We start from the raw sequence: 17,112 nt of genomic DNA on the forward strand, positions 1-17,112 counted from the left end.
AAGACAGAGTGGGGCAGAGTTAGGCAGCACTATCTCCAGCCCCAGACAAGTAAAATCTTTCCGTAATGAGAACGGGTCAAACCCCTGAAGGCACACGAATACCCCACAGGAGTGGCTTTCCCACCCTCAAAGACACTCAGATTCAGTAGTGGTTAATGAAGCTAACTTGCAACAAATGGACCATGGGTAGTTTAGAAAATATATCTCCAACATTCTACAAGCACTTAAAATTCCTTTGTCTGTAAACTCCTACCGATTTTGAAGAGAAAAGACAATCAAAAAGGACTAATCAAGTGGCTATGGATCTTATTTTAATATCTCACAATGCCAGGGGAAATTTGGTAAGTTTACAGCTTATTTCATAGGACGAAAAAGCTTGTAGGAAAAAGATATTTTGGTATGTATGCTTGTGTGCATATACTTTGAAGATGAAAATTTCACACTTATCAAAGAGCAACAGATGAGTCTAAGAAAACTAGGCCGAACTATTCTTCTTGTAAAAGTTTTAGGTGGTAGTAGTGGTAGAAGCACTGTGTCTTGATATTGCCAACTTCCAAGGCGTTTTTAAACTAAATGGAAGGATTCTGTTTTAATCACTTTATTGCCAAGCTAAGTTTTGCCTCCATGGTCCCTAGAACAGTCTGAGTGCTTCCCAGTAAAGTTGAAAGATCAAATTTATTCTCTTTGTAGGTGGGTGAACATTCATACAGCCAGACATAGCTATATATTTTTTATATACCTAAATATGAAATATACATTTTACAGATGCTTCACTTGCTTTCTTTCTGTTCACAGAAGCCCAAAACTGCAGGTGCCAAAGGGACATTTACAATGGACTGCAATCGAGCTGGGTGAAGAAGAGGGGCATTATAATGAGGTGTATAACCTGGCATATCTGTATGGCCTAGTTTATCTGCCTAGCATCATTTCATATGCTAGTGAGGTCTGCTCAAATTGAGAAGGGCAGATAAAACATGCTGCAGTTTCTTATGTAAAACAAACAAAAAAAGTTGTATCTAGTTATCCACTTTATTCTTTTTACCATTCACAGGCATCACACATATAAACTACTCTAAGGCTGTATAGTCACATGATATTTATTTATTTATTTTTTTACATGGGTAGGCACCGGAAATCGAACCCGGGTCCTCGGGCTTGGCAGGCAAGCATTCTTACCTGCTGAGCCACTGTGGCCCACCCACATGATAATTAGTAATGAGGTCAGTTTCGTTTTTCTTTTTCCCTTGAATTAAAGTTAAATTTGATCAAATAAACCTGGTCTTTATCTACACATCTAGAACCTGATATGATTTATATAGTTTTTTAAGGTAACCAGTAATTTAAGTGTTAGTGAGAGCCTAACTTTGCTTGGTTGTTTTCTTTTTTTTAAAGCTCCCCAAATGTTAAAAACATTGAGCATTCAATTCATTACTGTGCATCAAGCCAGGAACGCAGGGCTGAGATCATAAAAGTCTCCTCCCCTAAGAACTTACTTTGTTAAGTTTAACATGATCCAGAACTGTGCAGAACACTTTATGTTTCCTTTTATTTAATTCTCATGACTCTAAAAGATGGGTAGTACTGCTCTCCTTATTTTACAGATGAGAAAACTGAAGCTGGAGAGCAGGCAAACTGTCTAAGGTCACATAACTACTAGTTGTAAAGCAAGGATTCAAACCCAAGTCTGTTTGACTCTGAGACCAGGCTCTTAACCATGATCTAACAATTCCTCACAAGTCTCAGGAAGTCTTCAAGGCTGGCCTCATGCCAGGGAAAAAGCTTAAGGCCAGAAAAGGGCAGATGTTAAAAAAAAAGACTGGCTTGTTCTTGAAAGAAGAGAGGGAAATGCAGCTGCTCTGTTCCTTCTATGGGGAAATGTCCTTCAAGAGGGGCTTAAAGCCCTTCCACAGCTTCCCAGGAGATGTGCAGATGCACACAATGGTCAACTCCCTAGAGAGAAATGATCTGTGCTCCTGGGATAAACACTGACACCAAAGCTGGTCCCAGAAACAGTGTAAGTAAAGACTAGATCAAACTGTTTATATCTCGTTTTGTAATTTTACTGCTTGCTATTTTTTTCTGAAGAGCAGGCAGATGCTTATGTTCCACTTATGATAGAGCAAAAAAGGCACTGGGCTTCATGCCACAAAGAATGGGCTTTAATTTCACATCTGCTAACAAATGATCTGACTATGATGACAATAATAATAATAATAATAATAAAATACCATTTAGTACTGAGTATTGTACTTGTGTACAGAGATATTTCTCACTCAATCCTCTAATCTCCCTATTGAAAGAATACTATCATCTCCATTTTACATACGAAGAAGCTGAAAAGTTCAGTACTTATCCTAAGTCACATAGCTGGTAAGTGGCAGATTTGATTCTAAGGCCCATGTTCTTAGCCACAGTATCACACTGCCTCCTCAACCAGTTCTCCACAAATAGTTGTCGATATACTCCCTACCTATTCCACATGGCTGTCTGGAAGCCACAATGAAATATCTGTGGGAACGTTTTGAATAAATAACCTTAACTAAAAAGAGGTACTTTTTAACATGATTATTAATAATATAAGTGGGGACGGATCTTACCTATACCTGCACAGCAGCGTCTGGAGTATTGGTAGAAAAGAGTAAGGGTGCCTTCTAGAATTCAGACTAAAATTCGCAATAGTTCCAGAAGTACAGAACTGTGCCAGGACCAATGAGTACCTGTTTAGGGACTAGTCAATTCCCCTGACAACAAATTGCTATTAAGAGATATTCTAAAGTCTAGTGTCGCTGGGATGTTTGATATGAAACATCACTTAAAAGAAGTTTTTGATCAACTGAGCCTTAAATAGCTTTTAGTTCACAGGGATCTTTGTTATGGTATCATTTATTGACCAAATGTCACCTCTATGAAAATGGCTATCATCTAATTTAAAAAGCAATTTAGCAGAGCAGCTCCCTCGCTGTGATCTATTGAAAGTCAGCCCTCAACACAAGGCTAAACCATTCGTAAAAAACAATTTAATTCTTTTTCCTGGATCAGTTAATATTAATGGAGGCATATTGGTATACAGTTAAGCACATATACTTTGAAGCTTGACTATTTAATCAAGGTGGTAATCATTATTAACATACCCTTGTGAAAGTTCCTCAACTTCTCTAAGCCTCAGCTTCCTCATCGGGCAATAATACCTACCTTAGAGGGTCGCAAGGAGGATTAAATGGATTGTGCATGTTAAGAGCTTAGCATAGTGCTGTATCCAGCATACACACTCAGGTAATAGTTAATGATTATTTCCTCTCCTTTTAATTAGATAAATTTCCTTAGGCACTCTCTAGAACAAGAGTACTTTAAGTCAGGGTTGGTTAAATTTAGTTTCTGCCTCAGGGGAAATACTGACCTAAATAAAGACATTCTAAAGCATAAAAGAAACTTCAGCTTGATTTACTTGGTTCTGATTTTCCAATTTAACCACAGCCATAAGAAAACAAACATAAAATATTCAAACAACTAATATACCAACTAAGAAAACTTCATAGAGGAACACTGCATATATATTTACAAATAAAAGTATATGTAATATACTGAGTAACATGGTATGGAAATGAATGCCTAGCACCAGTGAAGCCTCAGAAAAGCAGGGCTGTCTGTAACTGTTCAGGGTCTCCATATGGAACTGCATGGATAATAAAAATTTTTCTTTTTAATGATCTCAAATTTAGTCTTCCTCTGTGTATAGTGTACACACATTAAAAAATGGATGAACTAAGTATGTCTGAAAGGAGACACAGAGATATTTATTTTTTCCACGCTGGCCTGTATGAGTTTAGTCTGTTGTCCTTGTTGATAATCTGGAGAAGGACCACCAGGGTTGAGCTATAATGTTGCCTCCAAATTCATTCTGGCCTAGATCTCCTTTCTGGGAAGCCTGCTGCTGTATGGCAATCTTCCAGAATGGACTATAGCCCATTAAGTGGATACGATCAGCAAACACATCCAGAAGCAAAGAAGAGAAAAAAATACAACCAAGATTTGGCCTCGTTTAATTTCAATGGTCTTTAAATAAAGATTTTGCTTGAGAGGAAGTATACATATACAAAATCGCTACTACCCTAAATCAAGAAATGAGTCATGTATGTTAGCAGCAAGCATAATAAATAATAAAACTTACTTGGTTTCCCCATCGTTTTCCTTTAAAACAATCATTCCTTGTCAAAACAGACAAAATATCTTCTATTTTAATCTCAGAAATACTGTAAAAGGAAGGGTATATATCAAGTTAAACTTTCTATTCCTTCAAAAACATCCCAAATCTTGATGCATAAAACAGGCCCGTTCTCAAGCTAATAACATATAAAATAGAAACTATAACTTCACAGGAAAGGGAATGTTTTCTTAAATATTTAGGAATTTGGAAGGAATAGTCCTTTATGATGTAACAGGGATAGGGCAATATTCCTTACAATTTCCTTTCTCCTGGTGAATTTAAAATACACAAATTTAGAATTTCTTTTATAGGAGTCATGTCATTATTTCTTAATCAATCTTATATAAGTAGGCCTGTTTATTGGTATACTATTTTGACTTAAGTAGAAGTTGATGAAATAAACATTTTAGATAGTCCTTTCCATTTTATACTTAAAAAGAAAAAGTTGGCTAAAGGTCCTTAATTACCGGGTTAACACCTCAGTAAAGGTTAACAGGTGACCAAAACCTCTTCTTTATAGTACCAGTACTATCTTATTATACCCTGGAGTATCTTCACTTCTCTTGCCCTCTTCATTATTAAGGGGTGAAGACCAAATAATCTCTGATGGAACCAGAGCTATGTGCAAATTACTGAAAAATGGATTCAGGCTTCCACATGAGCAAGAAGCCAGAACAAAATAGTCCAACCTATTTATGTTGAAAAGTCTATACTTCACCCAGTTGTCTGTAAGGCCATAGCCTTTGAATATGGGAAGCAGATAGAGAATCATGTATTTCAGACTAAGGAGGAAATATGAGCTGTTGAAAACCTACTTCCCCGGGACAAAGGGAAGAGAAGGAAGAGTTTGGGGGCAGAAAACATCAACAAAAGATAAAATGAATTTTTAAGTTTTTTTAAATTGTAACACAAATTATAACATAAATGGCAATCCCTCACGTGGGAGAAGACAATTCCTTTTCTTTCCCCCAAAGGCTGCTCTGATGAACCTCTGAATGAAAATGTCAAGTCTTTGACAGCGATTCACCTGAAATATGTCATCTCTTTCCTGAGCACCCCTAGTCCCCGCCCCCCAGCGTTCTCTCTCTGCTGCCAGCTCACAGCCCTATGGGTACCTGAGATCTTTTTACAGCAGTAAGAGTGAACTGGAGAAGGTAGAAGATGTACTGAAAGGTAGGAGTAAGAAGGAAATGCTCATGATTTCATAGACTATCTATCCTTCATTTGAGAAAGTAATATTTTGGCTATTGAATTTACCTCTTATTTATGCCTGGAAATCTGAAGGAAGGTGAAAATATAGCCCAGCTCTAACTCCTTCTTTCTTTATCTGACTTGACTCTATTTGTGACTTTTTTTCCTTCAGAAGAGGAAAAACACAAAAGTGAAAGAAACATAAGAATTTGGAGAGAAATAGTAGGTAAAAGAAAAAAAAGAATAATACCATTCAGTCAGGGACACAAAAAAATTAAATATGCCAGAGAAAGACAGTTTTCTTAAATGCATGGAACTGTTGGTATTCCAGCCAGGACAGGGCTTGTATGTTGTGTCATCCATAAGGCAGTGCTGGGGGACCCTACACCCTAAGTGAACAAGTGCTGAGAATGAACTGACATGACTTACAGTTTCAAAGGCGCTTCTTCCTATTCCTAAAAAATTGTTTCTCCTGAGGAACTAAGCAAATTTACTTACTCTGATTATGGCTCTGTCAAGAGATCTGAATCACCTCACCTTATCATGAAAAGAGATAGATAAATAAATTCGGGGAACTGCTTTATGCTTGACCTAAGAAATACATATTTTGATGAAGCATTTACATTTTAATAAACCAGTGATGACTTTCATTAGAAACACATTTAAAGGGGGATGGAAAAAAGTTTAGTTGGTGTATTCAAAAAAAGGCAAAATGATGTAGAAGCAAAGTTGTAAGCATTCAGATAGAGGCAGCAAAGGCCCAGGGCACCAGTCTCTTGCCCTGCCTGCTAAATTAAATTGTCAGGGTTAGTTCTGCAGTACTCAGTATATGAAGGTGGGCGGCAATCTGTTATGATGGCCCTTGCTGCCGAGAGCCTCAGCCTGCCTCTCCGAATCTTCTCTGTAATTCATCAGCCACCCCAGCATCATGCTGCTTGGCTCTCTTGCTCTCATGCACAAAAGATACACACACTTCTTCCTTCATTTTTTTAATGCTTAGGGCATACCTTCTAGAATTCAAAATTATTCAAGTCTCCTTCCCACTGCACGCTTTGCAACTAGTTATTAGATTCAATTTTTTTTATTAAGCCAAAGAAATTATCTATATATAGATAAGCAATGTATAGCCCTACCTCAAACAGAAATTGTGAAGTATAATACACAGCTATAACTTAAGAGAAGATTCTGATATTTATCTAGGTTTATTACATCTAGCCCAGAGAAGCAGTTAGTGGTTCAGGCTGAAGAGGTATGTTTTCAGGACAGAAATAAGCAAGAACAGACAGGTTTATGGCTCTTTACCCTCTCAAATGAATATTTTTAAAACACCCTATATATCCTCCCCCTAAAAGATGAAAATATTTTCTTTTCAACATTTCCCTATCTCTATCCTTCTCAACTTCCTCTCCAAGACTCAAGCATAACTGAGTTGTATCCTTTCTTGGTGTGAAAATGATACAGAATTTCACACGTATGCTAGCATACGACCTTCCCAAATGAGATCATCACTGAGGACAACCTTGCATTTTGTTTTTAAAATATACCTGGTTCACTGATAATTGGTGTTCATGCTAATTATTAGTTCCCCTTGGATAATTTCAGGCTTATATTTGAGCTTTTCATAGAAATCAACTTACATGGTTTACTAAAGGAAAATTAAGAGAGCAGAAGATGACAGGCATCTACATCGTTAACTGTGGCATTAGAAAATTACCATTTGATCATAACTGTTAACATTCAGTTTTGAAAGGAAGTTATGTCAAAGCAGATAACAATGGGAGGACATCCAAAGAACCAATGGCAGAAAGGAAAGGGAGAATGTGGATTTGTGGGTTTAGAATGGAAGGACAAGGAAAAGAAGCTGTAGAATGATAGACTTTCAAGGTACAGTGATTAAACTTTCTAAGCATTCTGAAAACGCTTTGTATATACAAACAAATCCCTTTAGAGAAAAAAGTTACACCACTGTGATGGGCTTTAAACCTATGAGAATGACGTAAGGGAAGAAAAGAGAAATAGCTGTATCATTTCAATTCCATGAGTATTTCTCGAGTACACCTTCCTGATAGGGTGCCAGTTGAGACACTGAAAGTGTCACAAAGAGAAGAGCAAGGCAGTCTCCAGTCTCGGGGAACTTGAAAGCCAGCTGGAATAAAGTTTTCGGTGACTGTATGAGATTTCTCTCACAAATAAGATAAACAATGCACATCTTCCTGAAACAAATAAAAATCATTCTTTCAATTGACAAACTGTATTAAGATAACCACACGGTAAATAAAAGGGAAGCCCAAATCATCTTTTATTTTGGTCCACTTGAAATTATTATCTGAACCATCAGAAGCGTGTTCCTCCTCCCCTGCCATTAAGGACATAAAGCATATTTTCTGAATAAGCCTCAGTCCATAAATGTTCACACTAACAATCTTGAAAGAGTTTTCAAAGTCTTACTAGGGTAAGAGGGAGATTTCTGTAAGGTAGAAAAAAGCGGCATGTACTGGAGGAACTGCTACACACAGCTCTTCTAAGTGGCTGGGCTGCACTTAGTCCTGCCGTACCTACCTCCTGGCCCTCCCTAGATCAGGTTCCCAGGCCACTGTTTGGACATTTCAGATAAGATGTATGACATAGCCTAGCTCTGCACTTTAGAGGGGGAAAAAGTCTTGTAGTTTTATTTGATGCTTTACATATATTATAGGTCTAGGCAAGGGGAAAAAAAACAAGAAATAAGACAATCATATTTAGCAGTGCAGCCAAACTGTGTGCTAATTCTACAGCACCTGAGCAGCCACCACTGCTTCCCTCCATGGTGTGTATTGTGTCCTGCTGTCTTGGTCATTCATATGGCTCTTCCTGTACCTCCAAATTTATTTTATCTTTCACTGTGCCATGTCTGAGTAGAAGAAATTCTTTAAAGTACCTTAGTGTGGAAAACTGCATGCTTCGTGAAGCCCGTTATTAGAACTTGCTACTTCAGGTGCTAGAGATTTTATGGAAACCATGGAAAACAAATTTATTTCTGTGGCTCAAGTAAATCATTTTTGCTTCATTATAATTATTCCTGGCCAAGTCAAGATGCAGCACTACATATTTGTTTTGTCTTTCTTAAGAGAAAAACACAGAGTTTGATGGATGCCCTGACTAGCTTTGAGGCCACTCCTAAGGTACTCAGGTGAGTCCACTGGCCTGGGGCTAGAATCTGGGGCTTTATTCAGGGGAATGCAAGGCCCTGCCATTTGACTGGGGTGCATACAAAATGGTGGCTGTGAAGTCTTGGCTACTAACGTATAGTATGTATTTCAACTGCCCCTAAATTACTTCTTCTCTGGGTTTATTTTTCTGAAGGAAGGGGAATTATGTGATGAATAAAATATATTAATTAAAAATAAATCAAATTTAAAGATACAAAACGTTAATTGTAAGAAATAAAAATTGAGAATGAAAAAAAGGTCTTCGAGAAGCTGGCTGTGAAGGTTGTGCACACTTATTTTACAGTAACAGGAAAGAAATACAGATCTCTATCTTATAAAGAAAACCGAAGGGCAACAGATCATTCTATTGCTTAGTCAGGCAATACAATGAAAATTGTCATGTGCTGATGTTATTAAGGGTTTTAGTTTTTGCCACTGGCTATTCTGGGACTCATTTAGGGATCACAAGGGTTAATGGCTCTTCATCAGCTTACAAGGCCCATCCACCTGTAAAAACCGACAGAAAGTTAATTAGGTGAGATCAGCTGAAACCCCCATTCAGGTTTCTGACTCACTTGATTTTGTGAGAAGCCAACGAGTTGACATATTCTGCCTCTGAAGGAGCCAAAATGAGCAGGCTGCTCCCATGGCAGCCAATCCGGGCAGTTCTTCCAATTCGGTGGATATATTCTGCAGGTGAAGATGGAGCGTTGTACTAAAAAGAGTAACAAAAATGAAGGCATTCATAGATCAAGGGATTGCCATTAATTGGAAGTGCAATACCCCTCACCTGCCTCCAGGTATCCCAAGAATGAAATCCTGGTGCTATGGTTACCCTAACACAATCACAAGAAGAAGTCACTCAACCCTGAAACTCCTGACTTCATTGGAAATAACAAGGCTCTGACATGCAAATGTGAACAGTGGCCAAGTTTCAGGTAAACGAGATGTCTTCTTGTCCCAATAACCCTTTTTAATTTTATTTCTCTACAGGTCTCCTCATTTTCCTATTTGCATCTTTTCACTGAGGTGACTGGGCAAGGATTAAAATACAGACAGGTGGAGGTAAATTTCTCCAGCATGACCTTGGCCTACTTCCCTGTTAGATAAAACAGTAGGACTGAGGCAAGAGAAGACACTAGACAGATTAAGAATGAAGGGAGCTGATTTTTGCTACTGTGCCACCAAGAGTAGGCCCCAGAGCTAGTCTCCATCATCTAGTGGCAGTTCCATTCAGTCCCAATTGAGTTGAGCTGCAGGACAGTTGAGAGGTAGGGTCATGTTTCTGTCCCCATGGAAAATAGTCCTGATGCAGGGAAACAGGCAGACTCTACAACACAACAGAATGGATGGTGCACTGCATTTTATGGTATCTATGGCAATAACCTTGTTATCATTAAAGCTAACTGACCATATATCCATGCTTCCATTTTTTTTGCTTTGCTGCTACACGAACCAAAGATCAGAGGGCAAGATGAATGTGGTATATGGGAAACCAGGCGTATTAAATTAATCAATAGTCACAATATAGGACTCTAAATGATCAATTTTGTGTGTTTGGCCTCCTGTACATTAAAATCATCCTTGCCTTTTTATATTCAATTTGTCCTGTGGCCAGTAAGAAAGAAGAAACAATGCCTCTAGTCTCAAAATGATCATCTGTGGTGAGCAGATCAGGTTTTTTTAACCCAGTGACAGACATGCAATTTCATTAAAATGTGAATAAACCATGACCCACGTAAACAGGGCACATGTCTCCTGGCCCCCACATATATGAAGCTTAAAAATACCATTCTGCAGACTAACGAAAAGAAAAAACAAAACTAAAACCAACAGACTCTAGTGCTAACACCTGTACCCTCTGGCAAAGCATCTAGAGGCTAGAGGTATGTGTAAGATGCTGTCAGGAACTTAATTGCTCCCTGCAGGTCAACGTACATGGACACAACTCTCAGGACAGCTGAGCCATCTCCTTCTGGACACAAGGAGGCCTCTCAGGGGCCTGGGTAATTCCCGTTATTTTCAGATTGTTGAAACATTGGTTTATGACATGCATTAGTCTGGAAGTGAGGGAACCTGCCACTTCCCTTACATGATTGCACATTTTGGCTGTTTCACTGCATCAGTTTGGTGAGCTGGGTAAAGAAGAGATGTTAGGAGAATTGTGCAGATAAGGCTGGCTGCTGTATGGCTACCAGGGTAAAAATCCAAGAGGGTAATAATAATTATTCTACTTAAAGCTAAGGCATCTATATATATCATGATCATATATATTCCTGCCTCGAGCTCACACCTTAAAAAATTACCTGAACAATCCACGTAACTTGAGGGAGATCTAAGCCCCGAGCCGCAACATCCTTCAAAACAGGAAAGAATATGGTTTAGATATGAATTTCTGGACTTTTTTAGGATTATACTTTGATAATCTAATGAGAACTATGGGGCTTCAACCTCCAAAATGCACATGTATACACATACTTTGCATACAATTTCAAGGGGTTCATGGACCCACTGAAGTCCATTTGTGGTTAAAAACTGATTCAGGAAGAAGGTGAGGCAGTCAAAACCCACTTTGATGTAAGAACATAATCTGTAGGCCAGGAAAGCCCACATTTGGGAGGGTCCTCTACCCAGTAACTTAAACAGCAATTATTAGTTGCGTCATGTACAAATTCTGAAAACTTCTAGCATATTTTGCCACTTCTATATTTATCTGAAAACCACTTTATGATGAACACATTCATTGGTTATTATTCTCTACCCATGTCTATCAGCAATGCCTAAAAATGACATGGCTTTGAGGCACATTTCTAGAAGATGACCACTCAAAGTATTCAGTTGCAGAGGTGGGTTGTAGTAAGTGTCAAGTGATGCAGTGTCTCTTCTGACAGCTAAATTAGAATTCAGGTCAAACCTATAAATCACTTCAAAAACTTAACCATAGTTGAAAAACTATAACAGCAATGAGATTTTTTTTTTCTTCTAAGCTGATTGCCAACCAGAAAGCAAAAACTCTCTGCTCTTTCTAGACACTGGCCATTTTGATTGAGACCAGAAAATGGGAATTTCCCAGTCTTTAGCAATAAATATGCACTCAGTATTCATTTTTCGAGCATAATGGTCATAGCAAGAATAACAGTAAACATTTATTGAGTACTTACTACTCAGACACTGTACTGTCCATTTTACCTGCATTGTCTTGATTATTCTTCAAAACAAATAACTCTGCATTAGTACTATTGTTACCACCGTTAACAGATGAGGAAACCAAGGTTCAGAGAGATAAAGTAACTTGTCTAGGGGCATGCAATTAAAAGGTGAAGTAGCCCTTAAATGCAGCAGATGTTTTACTTTTCTAAGGCCATATTATACTAGACAGTAATCCACTATCAAAAAATTATCCTGTGTCTCTCATACATTGCTAGTGGGAATGCAAAATAGTACAACCTTCATGGAGGGGAATTTTGCAATATCTAGCAAAACAACACATGTACTAAAACACTGAACTGGAAAAATCTCACTTCAAGGACACACTGGAAAAAATACAAAATGAGATATGCACAGTACCATTTGTAAATGCATTTCTGAATATAACCCCAGTATCCAAAAGGAACAAAGATGCCTATATACTGATATGGAGAATCTCTAGGATATATTTTAAGTGTGTATAATATGCTTTTGTTTAAGAAATGGGGGAAATACAAATATATTTGCTTATATTTCAAAAAGAAAGGAGGGATAAACCCTAAAGTTTACAAAAATAGTTATCTATGGTGAGAGAGAGGATGAGGGGAAGGAACAAAGATGGATGTCCCTGAAGATTCCTTTATATAAAATTTTGATTCTGAGAATGTATGTTTGGATATAATTGAAAACAAAATTAAACTTTAAAAAGCACAGCAAGCTCTAAAAACTGAAACAAATTAATCTAACTGTGTTCAAGTTGGTAGCATCATCACATGGGGAAGAATTATTTCAGGTGACTTTAAAATAGTCCTTATCTTAAGGACAAAGGGACCATGAAAAATTTTAAACTGTATCCAGTGAACTTGATGTCCATGTAATAGTGGCATTATTTAAAAATTATTATATATATTTTAAGATAGAGCAATTTAATATTATTTAAGCAATTATGTTAATGTTGTTAGCAACCAAGACTTTCAGCATAAGAGATTCATATATAAAATCATAAAATTTAAGTAAAACTTCTACAATCTCAAATTTGAACTGGAAATAATGATATCAACTCACTTTTTCTTCTTTCTTAAAAAATCCACTTTCTAACTCTGTCTATTGAAAAGATCTAGAAACCCGGTGACCCAGTAACAATGAATACCCCAAGCATCCAGATTGTGGTCTCTAAATTCCATTTCCTATTCCATGGAATTAGTGTCTATAACAAGAAATATACAGGGCATCTTATCATATCCGAAAACAAGGAAGCCAACGAAGACATTTCACTACTAAATATTTTAGCATGTATCTCTTCAGTGAAAGGATATTCTTTTACATAACCACAATACCATTACCACACATAAGAAATGTAACACTGAATGACACTGTTTTCTAATAAACAGCCCATATTGAAATTTCTCCAATTGTAACTTAAATGTCTTTTACAGTTGTTTGTTCTTTCCCAATCCAGGATTGAATCACAGATAATGCATTTCATTTTTATCATGTCTCTTTAGACTTTTGTAATCTATAACAGTACTCCTGCCATTCATTCATTCATTCATTCATGTCAGACAGTCAATCCATCAGTCAACCCAATCTTTCATGACTGTCATTTTTGAAGGTCACTTGAAGAACATCCCACAATCTGGTTTGTCTGTTTTCTCATGGTAAGATTTGGGTTAAGCATTTTGGCAGGAATATGATATAGAGCTGTATGTACTTCTCACTGCTCCACATCAGGAGGAACACTAGGACAGTTTCCACCAGGCCTCTCCACTGTTCTTTCTCCTTTGTAATTAATAAGTAATCTGAGAAGTGAAACTTGAAGACTTCTTTTTTTCCAAAACCTTTCATCCAAATGTTTTAGAACCTACTGATGTACTTTGTCTACATCAATTGTTATCTTGATGGCTACAAAATGATGACCTTTTAAGTTTATTATTCCTTCCTTCCACTTAATAGCTAGCATTCTTCTGTAAAGAGCTTTTCCCAAACACTTCTTTTAAGTATCACTAATATATATGTATCATATTATATTTTTCCAGAAAACAACAATCCTATACAAAGTTTCTAAAAGAAGGATGTTAAAATAATCGCTCCTTGCACCCCCCAGGGTCAAAAGCAAGACTCTAGGAATACACTGTTCCACTGCCACTCTAAGTCACCCATAAGGACCACTGAGGAAAAGTCAGGTTTTGTGTCCTTCACTCAGGCTGAACCAGAAATTTGCTGTTTTCCTCTGAATGGTGGCAAAGCTGCATTTATTAAGTGTGTAAGTAGAAGTTTAATGTACTAAAACTGTGTCAAACACTCATGAAATGTTTTCTGACAGTTTCCACAGGCCCTGAAAAGCTAAAGGTGAATGTTTCAGAGCTGATGCCTTTAAGAACACAATTTAGTGTTCTACACAATCTAAAGGAAAACAGAAACTGTTTTCCTTACTAACCACAGCTGATGTTTTTAGAAAACTGACAGGTTCCTAAATCTGCTAAGGTCTAGTTAAGAAATGGCTTAACTTCTCAGTAGTATAAGATGATGTATACAGTGGGTTGCCTGAGTTTTACAGCGTTTGTAAAAAATTTAATGCTTATCAGTTTAGTAAATTAAACCAAGAAACAGATAAGACTAAAATAGCATATGACATTCATGAAACTCACTCTAAGTACAAACATGCTGAAAGAACGAGTTATTATAAAGAATGCCAGCAACCTCCCACTGTAATTGTGTGAAGTTCCATTTCTCACTTGGGTGAACTAGCTCAGGACAATTGGATGACACACAATCTCCTCACCTGCTCCCACTACTTTTTGGGTTGGTGGGGGCAATCTCACTGACAGCCAACCCCTGCCTACTCTTCTGTCTAGATTTAGCCCAGCTACTTCTTCAAATATTTCTATTATCAGCCCAAGTTATCACAGAGAATGGGGAAAAGGAATAATATTACTAGTCTAGGAATAAAGAGAACTGGGCTACTCACCTTAGTATCACTTAATAGCCATACAATCTGGGCGAGTCAACTCAGCTCCCTGAGCCTCCATTTATTCATCTACTATATGGCTTTAAAAACCAGCCTACTTAACTCAAGGAACTATTGTGAAGATCAAATGAGACGGTGGATGTGAAAAATGCTTTGAGAACTATAAATCTCAATATTACATTTCATCATGAAATAAAAATTGGTATGGTGGCAATTAGGTGGTGATTTAAATGCCTCTTAAGTCCCTTCCCGCCATTACACCACATCCACTTGCTCCTGGGCAGAGTACCACAGAGAGGTAGATCACTCTGTCTTCCTGGAATGCTGTCAGCCAGCTGCACCAGATTGACATGAAATTGTGACCTGCCTGAAGACTCAGCAAAGGCTTCAGCTTTCTGCCCACTCTTAGAACTTAAACACAGCCAATTTTATTCCTTCAACCTAATTAGGGCAAAAGAATTGCTAAAGTCAGTTCTGAAAGACACTCAACAGTGAGGCCTTGAAGGCCCTAGGCTTGACAATTGGCTGCCTCCATGAGACCTAAGAGTACAGATGGAAGGCAGCTTGCTCAGGTGCCAGCCTGTCAGTTGGATTAAAATGACTCATTTATTTACCCAAGAACCTCACAAAGTGCTTTTACTAACAGGGAGAGGGGGCCTGCCGGTTCTCTGAGCAAGGAACGCAGCAAACTCGCCTCTGACGCCTTCCTGGCCTGCCAAAAGTCATTATTGCCGTGTGTGGAAAGCCATCAGCAGGGTACAGGCCCCCGTTGTCCGGGTGACAGATTGGGCTGCGTAATCAGAGGAGGAAGGAGAGAGTGCAGAAGCTGTCAGAGGCGAGAGATCTTGGCTGGAGCCGCCAAAAAACTGGCAACATGAGTTAGCGTAACTGAGTAAACAGCAAACAATCTCCAAATGATCTTTCCATTAACACAAATGAAATAAAATGGAAGGGATAAACTTTACCTAAAAAAGCATATCCCAGTCAAATGCAAGGAAGTCTGAATTTATTTTGGGTGGTAAAATAACATTCTTCAGACTCTTACGGCCTTATTTCCTTTGTCTTCTAGCCTCCTGGCATGGTGGAAATTCCCCAGGAGGAGAGGAAATTAAGAATGGCACAGACATAACAGTATGCTTCAAACAAAACATGAAACAAGACAAAACAAAAAATTGACAAGATGGAGGAAAGCAGCACAGGTGATTTAGGTTTCTTTTGCAAAAGAAAACTACGTGCTGGACAACCAGGAAGATATATTCTAATGGATAATCAATCAACAAGATCTATATAGAACTAGAAATGTCTCTGCTTTCTGGGGGAAAAGGTTATTTTACTTTATTTATACAGGGTCAAGTGGAGAGAGCTACACATACCAACAGAAAACCTACTGTCAACCTTAAAACCAGAGATGGCTTGGGAATACCATTTTCCAGTCACTCAGTGGGGTTCTCTTTATCAATTCATACATATAAAAATGATATTGAAAACCATGTTTCTTCCTTTGGCTTAGGATGAGTTCCTCACCATAAACAGGAGGAATTACTATTTTGTAGATAATTCAATGTTTTATGTTATTCCTTTGATTCCTTAATTCCATTTGGGAAAATGGGCTTTGGCTTAGATTCCTTCCTGTTAATCCTTCCTTCCCACTTAACTTTTTTTTCCTATATCGAGTTTTTCCAGAGGACACAAAATTACATTTCAAATGTACAAATAATTTTATTCACAAACCAATACCTCCTGTCCCAACCACTGCTTTACGTCCACCTAGACTTCATCTCACCATTGAGCATCCACAGTATACAAAGCCATATATCAAATTTTGAAAGCTGCATGAAACTATAAAGGTCCTTGCTTTTAAGATGTTTGTAATTTAAGATGAAAGAAAACACACACAAACACACACACAAATTCTTAACTGCCATTAATAATAGAAAAGATAGTGGGAAGAAAATGGAGCAGAGGAGGGAAACAATTTTAATAGTAAACACTTTTGTAATTATAGGCTTTTGTGTGGTTATACCACAATTTCCAAATTTTCATACAGACATTCAGTCTTCTGGCCTTGTTAAAAGATCTTGGGTGACAAATACAAAAGGTACAGTATAAAGGGGAAAAAAACCCCATATAACAATTAACAACATAATTCCTCTTTATCTAAAGAAGCCAGATCTCCATCTGCCTTGTCCTGACGTGGCCCTTGTTCCTCATTAACACTAAGGAGGCTCCTGGAGAGCATTCAGATAGCCTGGCAAGCAACAGGCTGCTTAAAAGGAAGCAGAGTGACAATATCTCCCCCTAACCCAGGCATGATCTATTACAAAGTGTCTGATGTGCCCTGTAGCTCTCAAACGCCAGAGCGTCAGGCTAAAGCA

At 37.9% G+C, this 17,112-nt stretch overlaps 1 protein-coding gene across 2 annotated transcripts in view; it reads right to left on the reverse strand.

Moving 5' to 3' along the window:
• The window catches only part of DDX31 (DEAD-box helicase 31), a 77,631-nt gene that overhangs the window by 26,770 nt on the left and 33,749 nt on the right, over positions 1-17,112 (reverse strand). Inside the window, exons 15-18 of one of the 2 annotated variants that reach the window (XR_013170108.1) lie at positions 10,890-10,940; positions 9,159-9,298; positions 5,462-5,561; positions 4,194-4,250 (exon numbers count right to left, since the gene is read on the reverse strand). Coding sequence is in view for 1 of the 2 variants with exons in the window: in XM_077147355.1 (XP_077003470.1) it covers positions 4,169-4,250; positions 9,159-9,298; positions 10,890-10,940 (273 nt within the window). In the remaining variant the exon portion in view is untranslated. Of the gene's footprint in view, positions 1-4,168; positions 4,251-5,461; positions 5,562-9,158; positions 9,299-10,889; positions 10,941-17,112 lie in introns of those variants that run through there. The other variant, XM_077147355.1, reaches the window with a different exon arrangement.

The sequence above is a fragment of the Tamandua tetradactyla genome, chromosome 2 (genome assembly GCF_023851605.1).
Source record: "Tamandua tetradactyla isolate mTamTet1 chromosome 2, mTamTet1.pri, whole genome shotgun sequence".
NCBI classification, from domain to species: domain Eukaryota; kingdom Metazoa; phylum Chordata; class Mammalia; order Pilosa; family Myrmecophagidae; genus Tamandua; species Tamandua tetradactyla.